We start from the raw sequence: 14,385 nt of genomic DNA, 5'->3' as shown, positions 1-14,385 counted from the left end.
CTGTCTGGGAAACTTTTCCCACTTTGGTGAAATCCCTAATCCCCAGGGTACTTCAAACTGTGTTTACAGGAAGCTGCAGTGTAAAACAATGCTACAATACATAATTTTGATGAGTATTTATTTAATAAGCAATGTACAGTATTCAAGGTCAGTATGAGCATATAGTCAGCGTTATGAGTCAAAATAATCTGCAAATGGGTCGGATATCAGATTTACCCAGTATGAAATATCAAAGTAATGTAGGCAATTGCCTCACGTTGGTGACCGTGCTACAAATATTAAGCATTGACCAAGAAGTTGTTTTCTTTTTGTAAATGCTATTCTGGAGCATTTTCCAAGTTGAACAGAGACTGCATGCAAGACATGCATGTTACGGGGGGGGGGGGGGGGGGGGGGGGGGGGGGGGGGGGTAGTTGGACAGACATCTTAGTACATTAGAGCAGTTAAAGCATGATCTTGTGTAAAAAGCAGAGGCCTAACAACCAGATTCTTCTCTGGTGAATGGATGAGGAAGATTGGTGTATTTCTATTTCAAACCAGCTTAAGTCTGGTTCCTGGATTTAATTGATTTGTTTTATAGTTGCATATTTTGAAATATTCAGTTTGGATCCCATGCAAGAATGACATCTTACTCCGTTTAGAAACCAAATTAAAAGCCCATCAACCATTGTGACTGATGGAAGAATGTTTCAAATGTAATAGGGCCTCTATAGAAAATAATCTTAGACTGTTGATTTGCTATTGACTTATGATTAATCAGTTTCAATTATATTCAGCCAATGGGCGTTATTGGCCCTGATACATTTAAATTTGTGCTTGTTTAGGTTGAGACAGTTGGGGGTATTTAAGGTTCCTCTGGGTGCCAGCGTGTGGGAGTAGAAGGGAATGAGGTGGATGTTCTCGTCGAGCAAGCACGCAAGCACTCAAGCATTCTAATGTCGACATGGAAGTGACATCAGTAAAGCAGAGGCCAAGGGGGTTAATAAGTGGTTAAAAACAAATAGCAAGAGTTGAGCAGGGACGCCTGTAAGAAGGGAAGATCCATTAAAAGGTGGGGGCAGGGAGGTCCTCAGGTCGAGAGGAGAAAAAAAACAATGGCATGGAACTATAGTCCTTTCCAAATACTGGAAATTGATTATTCCAACCCTGTTTCTGAGAGCTACTGATCAAAAGATCTGCAGCAAAGCCTTGCAAACAAGCTTGGTAAAAGGAGACCTTTGCATACAAATCTGAGGCTGATATTTCCAATTTAACTTCAGTTGCTTTTTTCTTTGAGGTTTATATCGGAGTTAATTATAAAGTCAGACTATGGCTACAGCCCTAACTAGTTAGTTACTTGAATAGTTGACTAATAGATCATGTAATCTAAGATGGCCACCATTTTTATTCCCATGTGGATTTTTTAAATGTATTTATGGTCAAGTTATTCAGGTGGTTTATAAGACTATTTTAGCCTCCTAGCAAGCTTTGTATTTGAATAGTAGATTGTTTGGTGAACCATATGTAGAAGGGATTTTTCCTCCCCTTCTAGTCTTTTCTATACCGGTCAACACCAAGTATCAATCACGTATGAAAACGTACCTCAATCCAGGCATGGAATGTGTCACTGTACTCTTAATTATCCTACAATGCCTGACGGCAAATCATAATACTGCTAGTTTGGAATTAAACTGCCTTTCTTGTCCTCATGCTATGTAGCTACTGCTAAAGTAACATATTCCACAACACTTCCCCAGCAGCTACTCACCCCAACGTTAGACATCACATTTTCATAGAACCTAATCCGCTGCTTTTGCATTAACTAGCCCAGCATGAGGACGATAAAGGCTGTGTGTTTTCTAGAAATGGAGACGAGTAGGCCTAATCAATTTAAGTGGATTGTAGCACTGGCAGCCGCATTAGTTCTCAAATCTTACCACTACAACGTCTCAATGATGGATTTTAGCACCAATCTGGCTAATGCTAACATTTTGCAAGGCGTCTCAGGTTGAAAATAACGGGTAGGCCGCTTGATCAGGCAAAGCTCATTGCATCAGTTTCTGTAATAATAACGAGCACTGATAAAGCCCACTCTTATTCCTAAAGTTAAAGCACCTAACCCTGCCCTCGTACTGCACAAAAGGCCCACGCTAATGTTAACTTCCATGGACATTAAGTCAGGTTCACCTAGCAGCATCAGGTGTGTATTACAGTATTTTCACAATGGCAAGGTAAACAGTATGCACTGTACCCACAACTAGCGACATTCCCTAATCGCACAAACACACCAAATTCACATACTGTAGGTCTCTCCACTCAAGGGTTAAATAATTATGGCAAATGGAAAACATACCTTTGCATGAGAGCACTGTGGCAGGAGTGGAGAGAACTCAGGCTTACTGCACACCATGGCTGCCCGCCGGTTATACTCAAGCGTTGGGTATGACACAGCCACATTGTCAGCATTCCACGAGCAGACAGACACACACTCATAAAACACACAGTTTGACAGCGCTCCCACTGCGGTGGAATAAGAGGGTCACTCAGTGGGGAAACATTAGAAGCCAATCTTTCCCCTGGTCATGGAGTATCCCAGCTTGGCCTCATTGTTGATGAAGGACATGATGCCCAGGTAGGTCTCGATGAGGAGGGGCCTCTCTAGGATCAGAACTCCGTTGGCCCTGCCCGGAATGGCAAACTCCTTGTGGGCCTTCTTCACTGCCTGAACCAGCTGGGTCCGGAAGATGTCCATCTGACAGAAGAGGAGAGCAGCTCAGTGTTTAATATACCAAGCTCCCATGTGAACATGAATATTGCATATAAATAGTTAATTGTAAATGGGGGAGGTGGCAACATAAGAGTTTAACCTGGCAGAGAGAGGCCACTTTCTCATCGGCACGGGCCATGGGATGCTCAGTGAAGGTGACATAGGGCATGTCTGTGGACCAGGGATTCCAGCGGTTCACGAAGGAGGGGCGTGGGCGTTTGTCCCACTGAACCCGAATCCCATAGCCCTCCCTCCTGTAGAGACACTTATTGTAATACCAGTGTGCTGGGAGTAATCAATAAATAGTAGGCTGTGTTCAGTGGGCACGAGAGGAGAAAAACTTTAGAAACAGAAGGTGTATCTATACTTGTCCAATATGCGTTCCTAGTTTTCAGTTTCCGTGCCTACTGAACACGTCTGACTGCTGAGTGTATTTGGCCCTGTCCAGAAACAACCCCAAGCCCTCTTATCCCATAGCGACTTACATTTACATTTACGTCATTTAGCAGACGCTCTTATCCAGAGCGACTTACAGTAGTGAATGCATACATTTCATACATTTTTTTTTTTTTTTTATAATTTTTTCCTGTGCTGGCCCCCCGTGGGAATCGAACCCACAACCCTGGTGTTGCAAACACCATGCTCTACCAACTGAGCTATAGGGAAGACTTGAGTAGACTCAACATAGTTGGATATGTATAAGAAATATGGCAACATCTCCACCAAGCCTATCCCAAGTGAACGTTAGCCTTCTACCATATTGCTTATACTGTACCTATCCAATTATTTCAGAACATCGACAAGTGGCTTGTGTTGTAAGTACAGGGTCATAGCTCAGTGGCTCTTACTTGTTGAGTGATTTGGGTGGGAACTCAAACTCGCCCACTGAGATGGTGTCCACGGCATTAAGGGAGATTCTGATGACCTGCTGACACAGCAGGTTGATGAAGTCATACTTGCAAACCAGCAGGGACCTGTTACAAAACCAAGAGGGGACAATATGGCAAATGAAGTAAAGAGTGTACAAACGTTGATGCAAGTTTGACGCCTTTATCATCACGAATATATCACAACCGTGTCTAGGCTTTCATCCAGTCGGCAACAGAAATGTATCAAATAATATGGGAATGGATCCCTCCAATTAGGTTCAAATGGATATCCAATCATAACATTTGCCACTAATCATTTGGTTTACCTGTCAGTTATGAGCACCAGTCTCTCCTTCTCGTTGTTCCAGTGGTCAACTCTAAGGGAAACATTATTACATTGAGATTTAGCATTCTCATTTGTAGCAAAAATAATGTAATGAGATATTCATGAAAATATGAAGTCACAACGGTGTAAGAGAGACTAAAATGTGCCAAGGGGCTGTGTGATTTTTTTTTAACCAATTGGCATCTGCCAGCAGAATAACATTTTTCATTGAGATGGTATGTATTAACTGGATAAAGAAACATGCCTTTTTAAGCACTACATGGCTCTTAACTGCCCAAAAAATATTATCCTCACCTCTCATTTGCACTAATATCGTTTCAAAGTTGATTTACCACGTCCAGAGGGAAATAGGTGTAAAACAGTAGTGACATTCTTACCTTGAGAGCTCTTTCCCAACAATGCAATAATAATAATAATAATAATAATAATATAGAATAAAAACCACAAGAACTACGATGTGAGTTAGAAACACGAGAATTGCATGTATGTATGCATGTATGTATTTGCAGTGACTGGTAGTAGGATATACAGAGCCTTCAGAATGTATTCACACCCCTTGACTTTTTCCACATTTTGTTGTATTACAACCTGAATTTAAAATGATTTAAATGTCGATTGTCACACACTAGTTAGCATTGGCTTGTGAAACTACCTCTGTGTCCAGTATGAAGTTAGAGACATAAAAATGGTATCCACAAGTTCATTGGAACTTATCTACTTATGGATACCATAAGTAGATAAAGGGCCTCTGCCAAAATCCCGAAGTATCCCTTTAATAGGTGAATGACTGTCACGCTTGCTAATAGTGACGAGGTCACATTAATAACACTACCATATGAATACCTGCCATGCCTGTGAGATAGGAAGTGATGTGAAGTATAATGTCCTTATTGATGGTAGTGTTTAACATGATTTTGGAATGACTCTCTCTGTACCCCACACATAACGTACAATTATCTGTAAGGTCCCTCAGTCGAAGTGTGAATTTCAAAACACAGATTCAACCAAAGACCAGGGAGGTTTTCCAATGCCTCGCAAAGGGCACCTTATTGGTATATGGGTTAAAAGTTAAAAAGTAGACATTGAATATCCTTTTGAGCATGGTGAAGTTATTAATTACACTTTGGATGGTGGGTGTGTGAACACAACCCTTCACTAAAAAAAAAATAAGCATCCTTCTGGAGAGAAAGGAAACCTCTCTGGGATTTCACCATGAGGCCAATGGTGACTTTAAAACAGTTTTTAAAATGTCTGTGATAGGAGAAAACTGAGGATGGATCAACATCGCAGTTACTCCACAATAATTACCTAATTGATTTCTCTCCATGCGGCCTCTGTCTCTAGTGCCCTCTGCTGTCATAAAACGGAGGTACAGACATATACTGAGGGTGGTTGGTGCATAGAAAGACTAAACTCCATTAGTTCTGGGTGTCCGAGATTATGAGTGGGTGAAACAATGATATGAATGGACAAAGCCATCGATCACGTGTAACCATTCATTCCTTTGTGAAGACTCGATAGCTCATTGAGGCCAAATGAAGGCGGTTTAAATGATTTCTATGGGTTGGTTAATCTCTCGTGGACAGTGCACGTAACATATAACATCTGACACAATTGTGCAAGATATTTAGTTAATGGAGACAACATGGTCTGTGCTATCCGGAAACCTTGGGACGTCCCTACCCCATTGAAGTTGAAATGTAAAACGGTTAGGGTTAGGTAAGGGTTATGGGTTAAGGTACCCCATTCATAGACGTTAACTACCTTTAACGATATTAAATATATTTCAGAATATACTATCATCGAGAAATCATTTACAAAAAAAACAAACGTTAAATTACTACACCATTGTAATAGGGTTCCCACAAGGCCATATTTGTATGTTACAGTGCTTGTTTACGGAAGACAGAGGGGACCATCTGTGTCTCCGTACAACTGTGTGCAGACGGACGACTGACGCCCAAACGTGTTGTCACTGAAAAAGACGGTCAGCTGCAAATGTGAAAACACTGTATAGTAAGTGTGTATTGTGATGTGACAGTAGAGGGATTTATGTTTCTAGAACCGAACGCAACTGAGAATCGCTTCACGTTTACATTTGAGTATGTGGCTGTTTTGGCTTCCAGAGCCAATTCGACTTAAAAATAATTTTAAAAAAAACATGTTAGGTCCTTGGACTATACGGAGTAACGTTAGGCTCCTTTAGTCCATTATTGGGCTAGGTTTAGGGTAGGGACATCTCAAGCAATCCCGGATAGCACTGACCAACATGCGTTGTTTGAGCTACTCCAGGAAGTGACTTTGCAGTGCTGCCGTCTCATTGAGTTGCTCAAGTTGAAGGGTACTGCAGGCTGCCATGAGCAACTCAATCTTTTTAACTTCTGTGTGCGATTTAAAAACAATTGGTTCAAGGACATACACCTTAGCCAAATACATTTAAACTTAGTTTTTCACAATTCCTGACATTTAATCCTCGTAAAAATTCCCTGTTTTAGGTCAGTTAGGATCACCACTTTATTTTAAGAATGTGAAATGTCAGAATAATAGTAGTGATTTATTTCAGCTTTTATTTCTTTCATCACATTCCCAGTGGGTCAGAAGTTTACATATACTCAATTAGTATTTGGTAGCATTGCCTTTAAATTGTTTAACATGGGTCAAACGTTTTGGGTAGCCTTCCACAATAAGTTGGGTGAATTTTGGCCCATTCCTCCTGACAGACCTGCTGTAACTGAGGTTTGTAGGCCTCCTTGCTCGCACACACATTTTCAGTTCTGCCCACACATTTTCTATAGGATTGAGGTCAGGGCTTTGTGATGGCCACTCCAATACCTTGACTTTGTTGTCCTTAAGCCATTTTGCCACAACTTTGGAAGTATGCTAGGGGTCATTGTCCATTTGGAAGACCCATTTGCAACTAAGCTTTAACTTCCTGACTGATGACTTGCGATGTTGCTTCAATATATCCACAATTTTCCTCCCTCATGATGCCATCTATTTTGTGAAGTGCACCAGTCCCTCCTGCAGCAAAGCACCCCCACAACATGATGCTGCCACCCCCGTGCTTCTCGGTTGGGTGTTCTTCGGCTTGCAAGCCTCCCCCTTTTACCTCCAAACATAACGATGGTATGGGCAAACGGTTCTATTTTTGTTTCATCAGACCAGAGGACATTTCTCCAAAAAGTCTTTGTCCCCATGTGCAGTTGCAAACCGTAGTCTGGCTTTTTTTTAATAGCGGTTTTGGAGCAGTGGCATCTTCCTTGCTGAGCGGCCTTTCAGGTTATGTTGATATAGGACTCGTTTTACTGTGGATATAGATACTTTTGTACCTGTTTCCTCCAGCATCTTCACAAGGTCCTTTGCTGTTGTTCTGGGATTGATTTGCACTTTTCGCACCAAAGTACGTTCATCTCTAGGAGACAGAACGCGTCTCCTTCCTGAGCGGTATGACGGCTGCGTGGTCCCATGGCGTTTATACTTGCGTACTATTGTTTGTACAGATGAACGTGGTACCTTCGGGCGTTTGGAAATTGCTCCCAAGGATGAACCAGACTTGTGGAGGTCTAAAAAAAACATTGAGGTCTTGGCTGATTTCTTTTGATTTTCCCATGATGTCAAGCAAAGAGGCATTGAGTTTGAAGGTAGGCCTCGAAATACATTCACAGGTACACCTCCAATTGACTCAAATTATGTCAATTAGCCTATCAGAAGCTTCTAAAGCCATGACAAAATTTTGTGGAATTTTCCAAGCTGTTTAAAGGCACAGTCAACTTAGTGTATGTAAACTTCTGACCCACTGGAATTGTGATACAGTGAATTATAAGTAAAATAATCTGTCTGTAAACAATTGTTGGATAAATTGCTTCTCATGGACAAAAAGTAGATGTCCTAACCGACTTGCCAAAACTATAGTTTGTCAACAAGAAATTTGTGAGGTGGTTGAAAAACGAGTTTTAATGTCTCCAACCTAAGTGTATGTAAACTTCAGACTTCAACTGTACATCTTGTGTATCAGAAGCAATTATTGGCAACTACAGAATGGTGAAGAACTCCGCGGAGCGCACATGTCCGAAATGAATTTGGCCATTCATTGTAGCATTGGCACTCTGTAGAGTTGCCATTTTCTCAAGTTCTTGTGTCAATTAACTCATGACATTCCTAGATTACTCATTATACTAATAAAGTCAGATTTAAAAATCAACAAATGCAATAGTCAGTTTAAAAAAAGGTTAAGGCTACAAAACTGTATATATATATATATATATATATATATATATATATATATATATATACACACACACACACACACACACACACACACAGTACCAGTCAAAAGTTTGGACACACCTACTCATTCAAGGGTTTTTCTTTATTTTTTACTATTTTCTACATCAAAATGATGAACACATATGTAATCATGTAGTAACCAAAAAAGCGTTAAACAAAATCAAAATATATTCTAGATTCTTCAAAGTAGCCACACTTTGACTTGATGACAGCTTTGCACAAACTTGACATTCTCTCAACCAGCTTCATGAGGAATGCTTTTCCAACTGTCTTGATTTGAAAGACTTCCCACATATGCTGAGCACTTTTTGGCTGCTTTTCCTTCACCCTGCGGTCCAACTCATCCCAAACCATCTCAATTGGGTTGAGGTCAGGTGATTGTGGAGGCCAGGTCATCTGATGCAGCACTCCATCACTCTCCTTCTTGGTCAAATAGCCCTTACAGCCTGCAGGTGTGTTGGGTCATTGTCCTGTTGAAAAACAAATGATAGTGGGATGGTGTATCACTGCAGAATACTGTGGTAGCCATGCTGGTTAAGTGTGCCTTGAATTCTAAATAAATCACTGACTGTCACCAGCAAAGCACCCCCACACCACCTCCTCCATGCTTCACGGTGGGAACCACATATGTGGAGATCATCCGTTCGCCTACTCTGCGTCTCACAAAGACACAGCGGTTGGAACCAAAAATGTTCACATTTGGACTCAGACCAAAGGACAGATTTCCACCGGTCTATGTCCATTGCTTGTGTTTCTTAGCCCAAGAAAGTATCTTCTTATTAGTGTCCTTTAGTAGTGGTTTCAGGTGCAGCAATTCGACCATGAAGGCCTGATTCACGCAGTCTCCTCTGAACAGTTGATGTTGAGATGTGTCTATGAAGCATTTATTTGGGCTGCAATTTCTGAGGCTGGTAACTCTAATGAACTTATCCTCTGCAGCAGAGGTAACTCTGGGTCTTCCTTTCCTGTGGTGGTCCTCATGAGAGCCAGTTTCATCATAGTGCCTGATGGGTTTTTGCACTTGAAGAAACTTTCAAATTGTACAGATTGACTGACCTTCATGTCTTAAAGTAATGATGGACTGTTGTTTTGCTTTGCTTATTTGAGCTGTTCTTGCCATAAGGCACACCTGTTCATTGAAATGCATTCTAGGTGACTACCTCATGAAGCTGGTTGAGAGAATGCCAAGAGTGTGCAAAGCTGTCATCAAGGCAAAGGGTGGCTACTTTGAAGAATGTCAAATATAAAATATATTTTGATTTGTTTAAAAAATGTTGGGTTACTACATGATTCCATGTGTTATTTCATAGTTTTGATATCGTCACTATTATTCTACAATGTAGAAAATAGTAAAAAGAAAAAACAAACCCTGGAATGAGTAGGTGTGTCCAAACTTGACTGGTACAGTATATCTGGCTGTGTTGGCAAAATCACTACATATCCCATTGAGGCAAGCAGGGAGAGGCTAGCCGTTGTCACAGTTTCAAGACCAGTCAGAAACGTCCAGCTAACCCTACGCCAATGGATCTCAAAACTGAACATGGATCCACATTAAGTAACAATGATATCCTTCCCCACTACTGTCTTAATGGCAGCTTGAACCAGTCATGACTATTCCAAAAAAATAAATCTAGTTTCTTTCCAACAAACTTTTTAATACTGAAAAAATAAACATGTAAAATGTTGGTCCCATGTTTCATGAGCTGAAATAAGATCCCAGAAATGTTCCATACGCACAAAAAGCTTCTCTCAAATTGTGTGCACAAATTTGTTTACATCCCTGTTAGTGAGAATTTCTCCTTTGCCAAGATAATCCAACCAGTTGACAGGTGTGGGAAACTAATCTGCCTGCTCGTCGTCCTTACCAGGGTCTTGACCCAACTGCAGTTTGGCGTCGTACCCGGTCAGTGGGCAAATGCTCACCTTCAATGGCCACTGGCATGCTGGAGAAGTGTGCTCTTCACAGATTAATCCTGGTTTCAACTGTACCGGGAAGATGGCAGACAGTGTGTATCGCGTCGTGTGGGCGAGGGGTTTGCTGATGTCAATGTTGTGAACAGAGTGCCCCATGGTGGTGGTGGGGTTATGGTATGGGCAGGCAAACTATGGACAACGAACAATTTTATCAATGGTAATTTGACTGCACAGAGATACCATGAACGAGATCCTGAGGCCCATTGTCACGCCATCAGCTCATGTCTCAGCATGATAATGCACGGCCCCACGTTACAAGGATCTGTACACAATTCCTAGAAGTTGAAAATGTCCCAGTTCTTCCATGGCCTACATACTCAGAAATGACACCAATTCAGCATGTTTGGGATGCTGTGTCGACGGCGTGTCCCAGCTCCCGCCAATATCCAGCAATGTCATACAGCCATTGAACAGTAGTGGGACAACATTCCACAGGCCACAATCAACAGCCTGATCAACTCTATGCGAAGGAGATGTGTCGCACTGCATGAGGCAAATGGCAGTCACACTAAATAGACTGGTTTTCTGATCCACACCCCTAGCTTTTTTTTTTTTAAAGGTATCTGTGACCAACAGATACAAATCTGTATTCCCAGTCATGCTAAATCCATAGATTACAGCCTAATGAATTTATTTCAATTGACCGATTTCCTTATATGAACTGTAACTCAGTAAAATCCTTGAAATTGTTGCTCGGTGTAGTTATATGATTGTTTTGAAGTTAAGGGTGCAGTATTTATGAAGTTTGGCAATGAGCACAAAAAAATAGCATAGTTCAAGTTTAGGACAGGATTTAGCTGCTGGACCCACATGTGCTCTTGGCTAATTCAGGACAAAGATTGTAGTTTTTATTTGATTAAACAACTCAGAGACCAAAACAAATACATCAGATTAAATATTTAAGGAGAGCGAATTGATATACACCCCCTAAATCAGCTGTAACTGTCAATACTAAAACAAAGCTTAAAATGAAGTCGCTTCTGGACACGGTGGACTCCTCACCACTAATTGGGGGATCCTGTTTTCTGCTAAAAATCTTCAGTACCGCAGTCGGCCTTCAACTTCCATGGCTTCAATAAGAGGGGGCAGTTGTTCTCCACTGGAATGAATCATTGAAAACACTCAGACATCATCAAGCTCATTTCAATCACCTGTAGTGCTAGGGCAAGCACCAAAACATGTACCCTGGAGGGCCCCAGGACCGAGTTTTGGGAACCCCTGAACTTCTGCACTGCCAATGTAACTTTACTGGCCTATGTGATGATGTGAATTGCTGATAAAAATGACTCACTCTGCAAGCAGCCACACACTCAGCACTTCTCCATCCTCTGAAGGCAGGCCCACTGTTCTGATGTCATTCACTGCTCGTTCAATGGTCCCTGGCTGAAATTAAGAGGCCACAGTTAATTGATTTCAGTCAACTCATCATTATACTAATAATCGAGCAGATTGTTCCACGTATCATAGCTGAATAAATTGCAGTCGTCTGAATAAATGGTTGCGTTTAACAATCTAAGAATTAGATGTTAGTTTGTAACGACATGTTGCATGGGTGCTCACTGCCACAAATACGCACCTTCAAATCAGAGCGAGCCAAGCTGCAGTCAATCAGCAATTGCAAGCTGATTGCAGCGTGAGCGTTTGACAGCTGTGTTACAAAGCTAGCTTATTAGCTTGCTAACTAGCTAATATCCGACGTTGTTCAGATAAAAAAAAGGGTAATTATTAGCCAGACTTACCCTAAAGACGAAATAATCCTTCACTTTCGCTTGCATTGTTGGGTTGTGGACATGAAACGGCGTCAACGTTTGTAAGGGGGAGCAACATGCTACAGAAGAGCTATACCCAAGGCTCCCTCTGGCCCCCGGCGGTGTGAAGGCAACCTCGACTCCATCCTCAGCCTCTGCCGGATGAAGGACCGCAGCCCCCGGACTCATTGGCTCAACCGTGTCGTTTAGCTGAAGCATAGTGCAAACTGAGTTGTAATAAAAAACGCAAAATAGACTTCAACCTATCCTCTCGAGAATAAAGATTCAGCGAACGGTGTAATGTTTTGAATTGGTCATTGCGCACAATAATATGATCAGAGAGGATGGTGTTTACAAGGAAGTACCCCTGCCTCACTTCCCCCCTTAGATTTCATTTCTTCACCTCTTAAAGGGGAAATCTGCGGTTCAAACAAGTGTTGACCCCCGCCACTGTTGGTCTGTAATCCTTAGTCCGAACAACTAAAACAAGAGTTTCTATTTTTTTAAATTTGTATTTACGTTACAAATTCAGCTAGGTTCCTCCCTGTTTCGTTCCGTTAGCTTCCGTTTAAGAATATAATAAAACTGTATTATCCATCCTGGATGAACATTTTTCTTTGGCATCACCTTCCATTAAAATATACACATACATTCTCACATCATACACACTTAAACCAGTCAGTCCACCGTGTTGCATACACCAACAACATAAACATGAATACATTCACTCACAATCGACCACTAGAAACGGTTTGCAACAGAATCGGTGTAATTAATGAATAGCATACTCCCTGAGGAATGGAGTTGGACAAACGTAGCCAAACCACTCTCATATTTATAGAAGGAACTATGCAAGAACTGACCATCCACGAGCTCAAAATAAGTACAACAACAATAAAAAAAAAGTTTTGCCAAGTTTTGAGGCTATACTACGTAGATTTACAATTACATTGTCTACAAACAATGGAGGAAAAAAACACATGTTGGGTTCTGGCGGGGTAGGACACGCGAACTAAACTCATTAGGCAATTATAAATTTGACTTTTTAAGTAAGGAACGCCGTTTGGGTCTTTGCCTGTCAAAAAAGATACACGTCAAATATTATAGAATGTTGTGTGTTCTGAACTTGCTTGTGCAAGCCAAGCGCCACCATTACGATCACTGTCAAAGCTGTACAATACTGCGTTGGTAATAAGGCATTATTTGTTCAACCGAATGGGAAACGTCGGTGTTAGCATTTTAAATTAGATCAGGATAAAAAATGTTTGCAAATATCTTTGATAACGATGTTATTAGCAACTTCTGGGGTATCTAGCTAGCTTTAGCTTGGTACCAAGCTAGCACCAATGCAACCAGCCTGAAAACAATGACCAGTAGAAACTGCAGTAATTTTCAAAATAGTGTTCAGTAGGTTGGTACAATAAATGTGGCTCAATTCACAGTGGTTTCAGAGTCCCGCAATAAGAAATACGATGCTAATGTTCTCTGGATGTCACTGAGTAAACTGATACCCCATGTCATTGATCCACAATCCATAGGTAAGGCTGTACAGTGAAATAAGTATGCCCCCAATAAAATTCTATAGTCTAACAAAATTCACAGTGTGATTTCAAGAGACTTTTGTCAAATTAACAAATTATTGTATTTTGGTGAATTTATATAAGGACATTCCAACCTCCTTTAGCATGATCTATTCCATTATGGCATGATTCCACTATTTGTATTCATTTATATTAGTTTCATTGATACTTTTATTTTGAAGGCAAATCGTATATTCCACTATTGTGGCTAGCTTCACGTTGGTGGGTCCGACCACCGTTAATCAAATAAGAACTATCTTAGAAATTCGTTTTTATTTAGATGATGACACCTAGCTAGAACGGTCGCTAGCTAACTATACCTACTGAAACAGATCGTCGTTTTGCTATGTTTTTGGGGAAGAACATTGTTTGCATCCATCAGCTAGCGTTTTTATGACCAGCACTGTCCATAGCTTGGGGAACTTTACCAACATGTATCGGGGAATCGATATGAAATAAGAGTGATAGTGTAATCAATGTGTAATAACTTCGTAAAAATGTATGAACGTGTTAAATTATTATGTGACGTGCAGTCATATCCAGGTCCTGATTGGTCAACAAGCGTATTTATTTGACGTGTATCTTTTACACCCAAAGACCCAAACGGCGTTCCATATTTAAGAATCAATGGGTATATATCATTAAATGAAAAGGATATGCCAAAAACAGATTGCCCCTTTAAAGTGGTCGCGTGCATGATTTGATCATCATAGCAAGAGGGCGGGGTAGGCCTATTTAGTTATTTAATACATAATCTAAATATCTCACTGTGCAGAGAAGAGAGAGAGAGAGAGTTCTCTGTAGGGTACATGACAAATACAAGGGACATTTCATA

The 14,385-nt window shown here is 41.0% G+C and overlaps 1 protein-coding gene across 1 annotated transcript; it reads right to left on the bottom strand.

Moving 5' to 3' along the window:
• Window positions 1-101: 101 nt before the first annotated feature.
• Window positions 102-12,367, bottom strand: tprg1l (tumor protein p63 regulated 1-like). Its single transcript, XM_029719785.1, has 6 exons — window positions 11,962-12,367; window positions 11,514-11,605; window positions 3,942-3,992; window positions 3,595-3,720; window positions 2,847-3,000; window positions 102-2,731 (listed from the first exon to the last, which is right to left on the bottom strand). The coding sequence occupies exons 1-6, from the start codon at window positions 12,187-12,189 to the stop codon at window positions 2,537-2,539; spliced, it is 846 nt and encodes a 281-aa protein (XP_029575645.1). The 5' UTR covers window positions 12,190-12,367; the 3' UTR covers window positions 102-2,536.
• Between the last annotated feature and the right edge of the window lie 2,018 nt (window positions 12,368-14,385).

The sequence above is a fragment of the Salmo trutta genome, chromosome 28 (assembly GCF_901001165.1).
Source record: "Salmo trutta chromosome 28, fSalTru1.1, whole genome shotgun sequence".
NCBI classification, from domain to species: Eukaryota; Metazoa; Chordata; class Actinopteri; order Salmoniformes; family Salmonidae; genus Salmo; species Salmo trutta.
Note: the sequence above shows the minus strand (reverse complement) of the source record. Positions and strands in the feature narration are given on the sequence as shown.

Excerpts from the sequence above, each read along its gene's own strand:
- tprg1l (XM_029719785.1), bottom strand. The coding sequence starts at position 12,189 with ATGCTTCAGCTAAACGACACGGTTGAGCCAATGAGTCCGGGGGCTGCG. Across the intron at positions 3,993-11,513 it reads AGTGTGTGGCTGCTTGCAGA|AGTTGACCACTGGAACAACG; the intron begins GTGAGTCATTTT and ends TGTTTCCCTTAG. Across the intron at positions 3,001-3,594 it reads CCACCCAAATCACTCAACAA|GAGGGAGGGCTATGGGATTC; the intron begins GTAAGAGCCACT and ends GTGTCTCTACAG.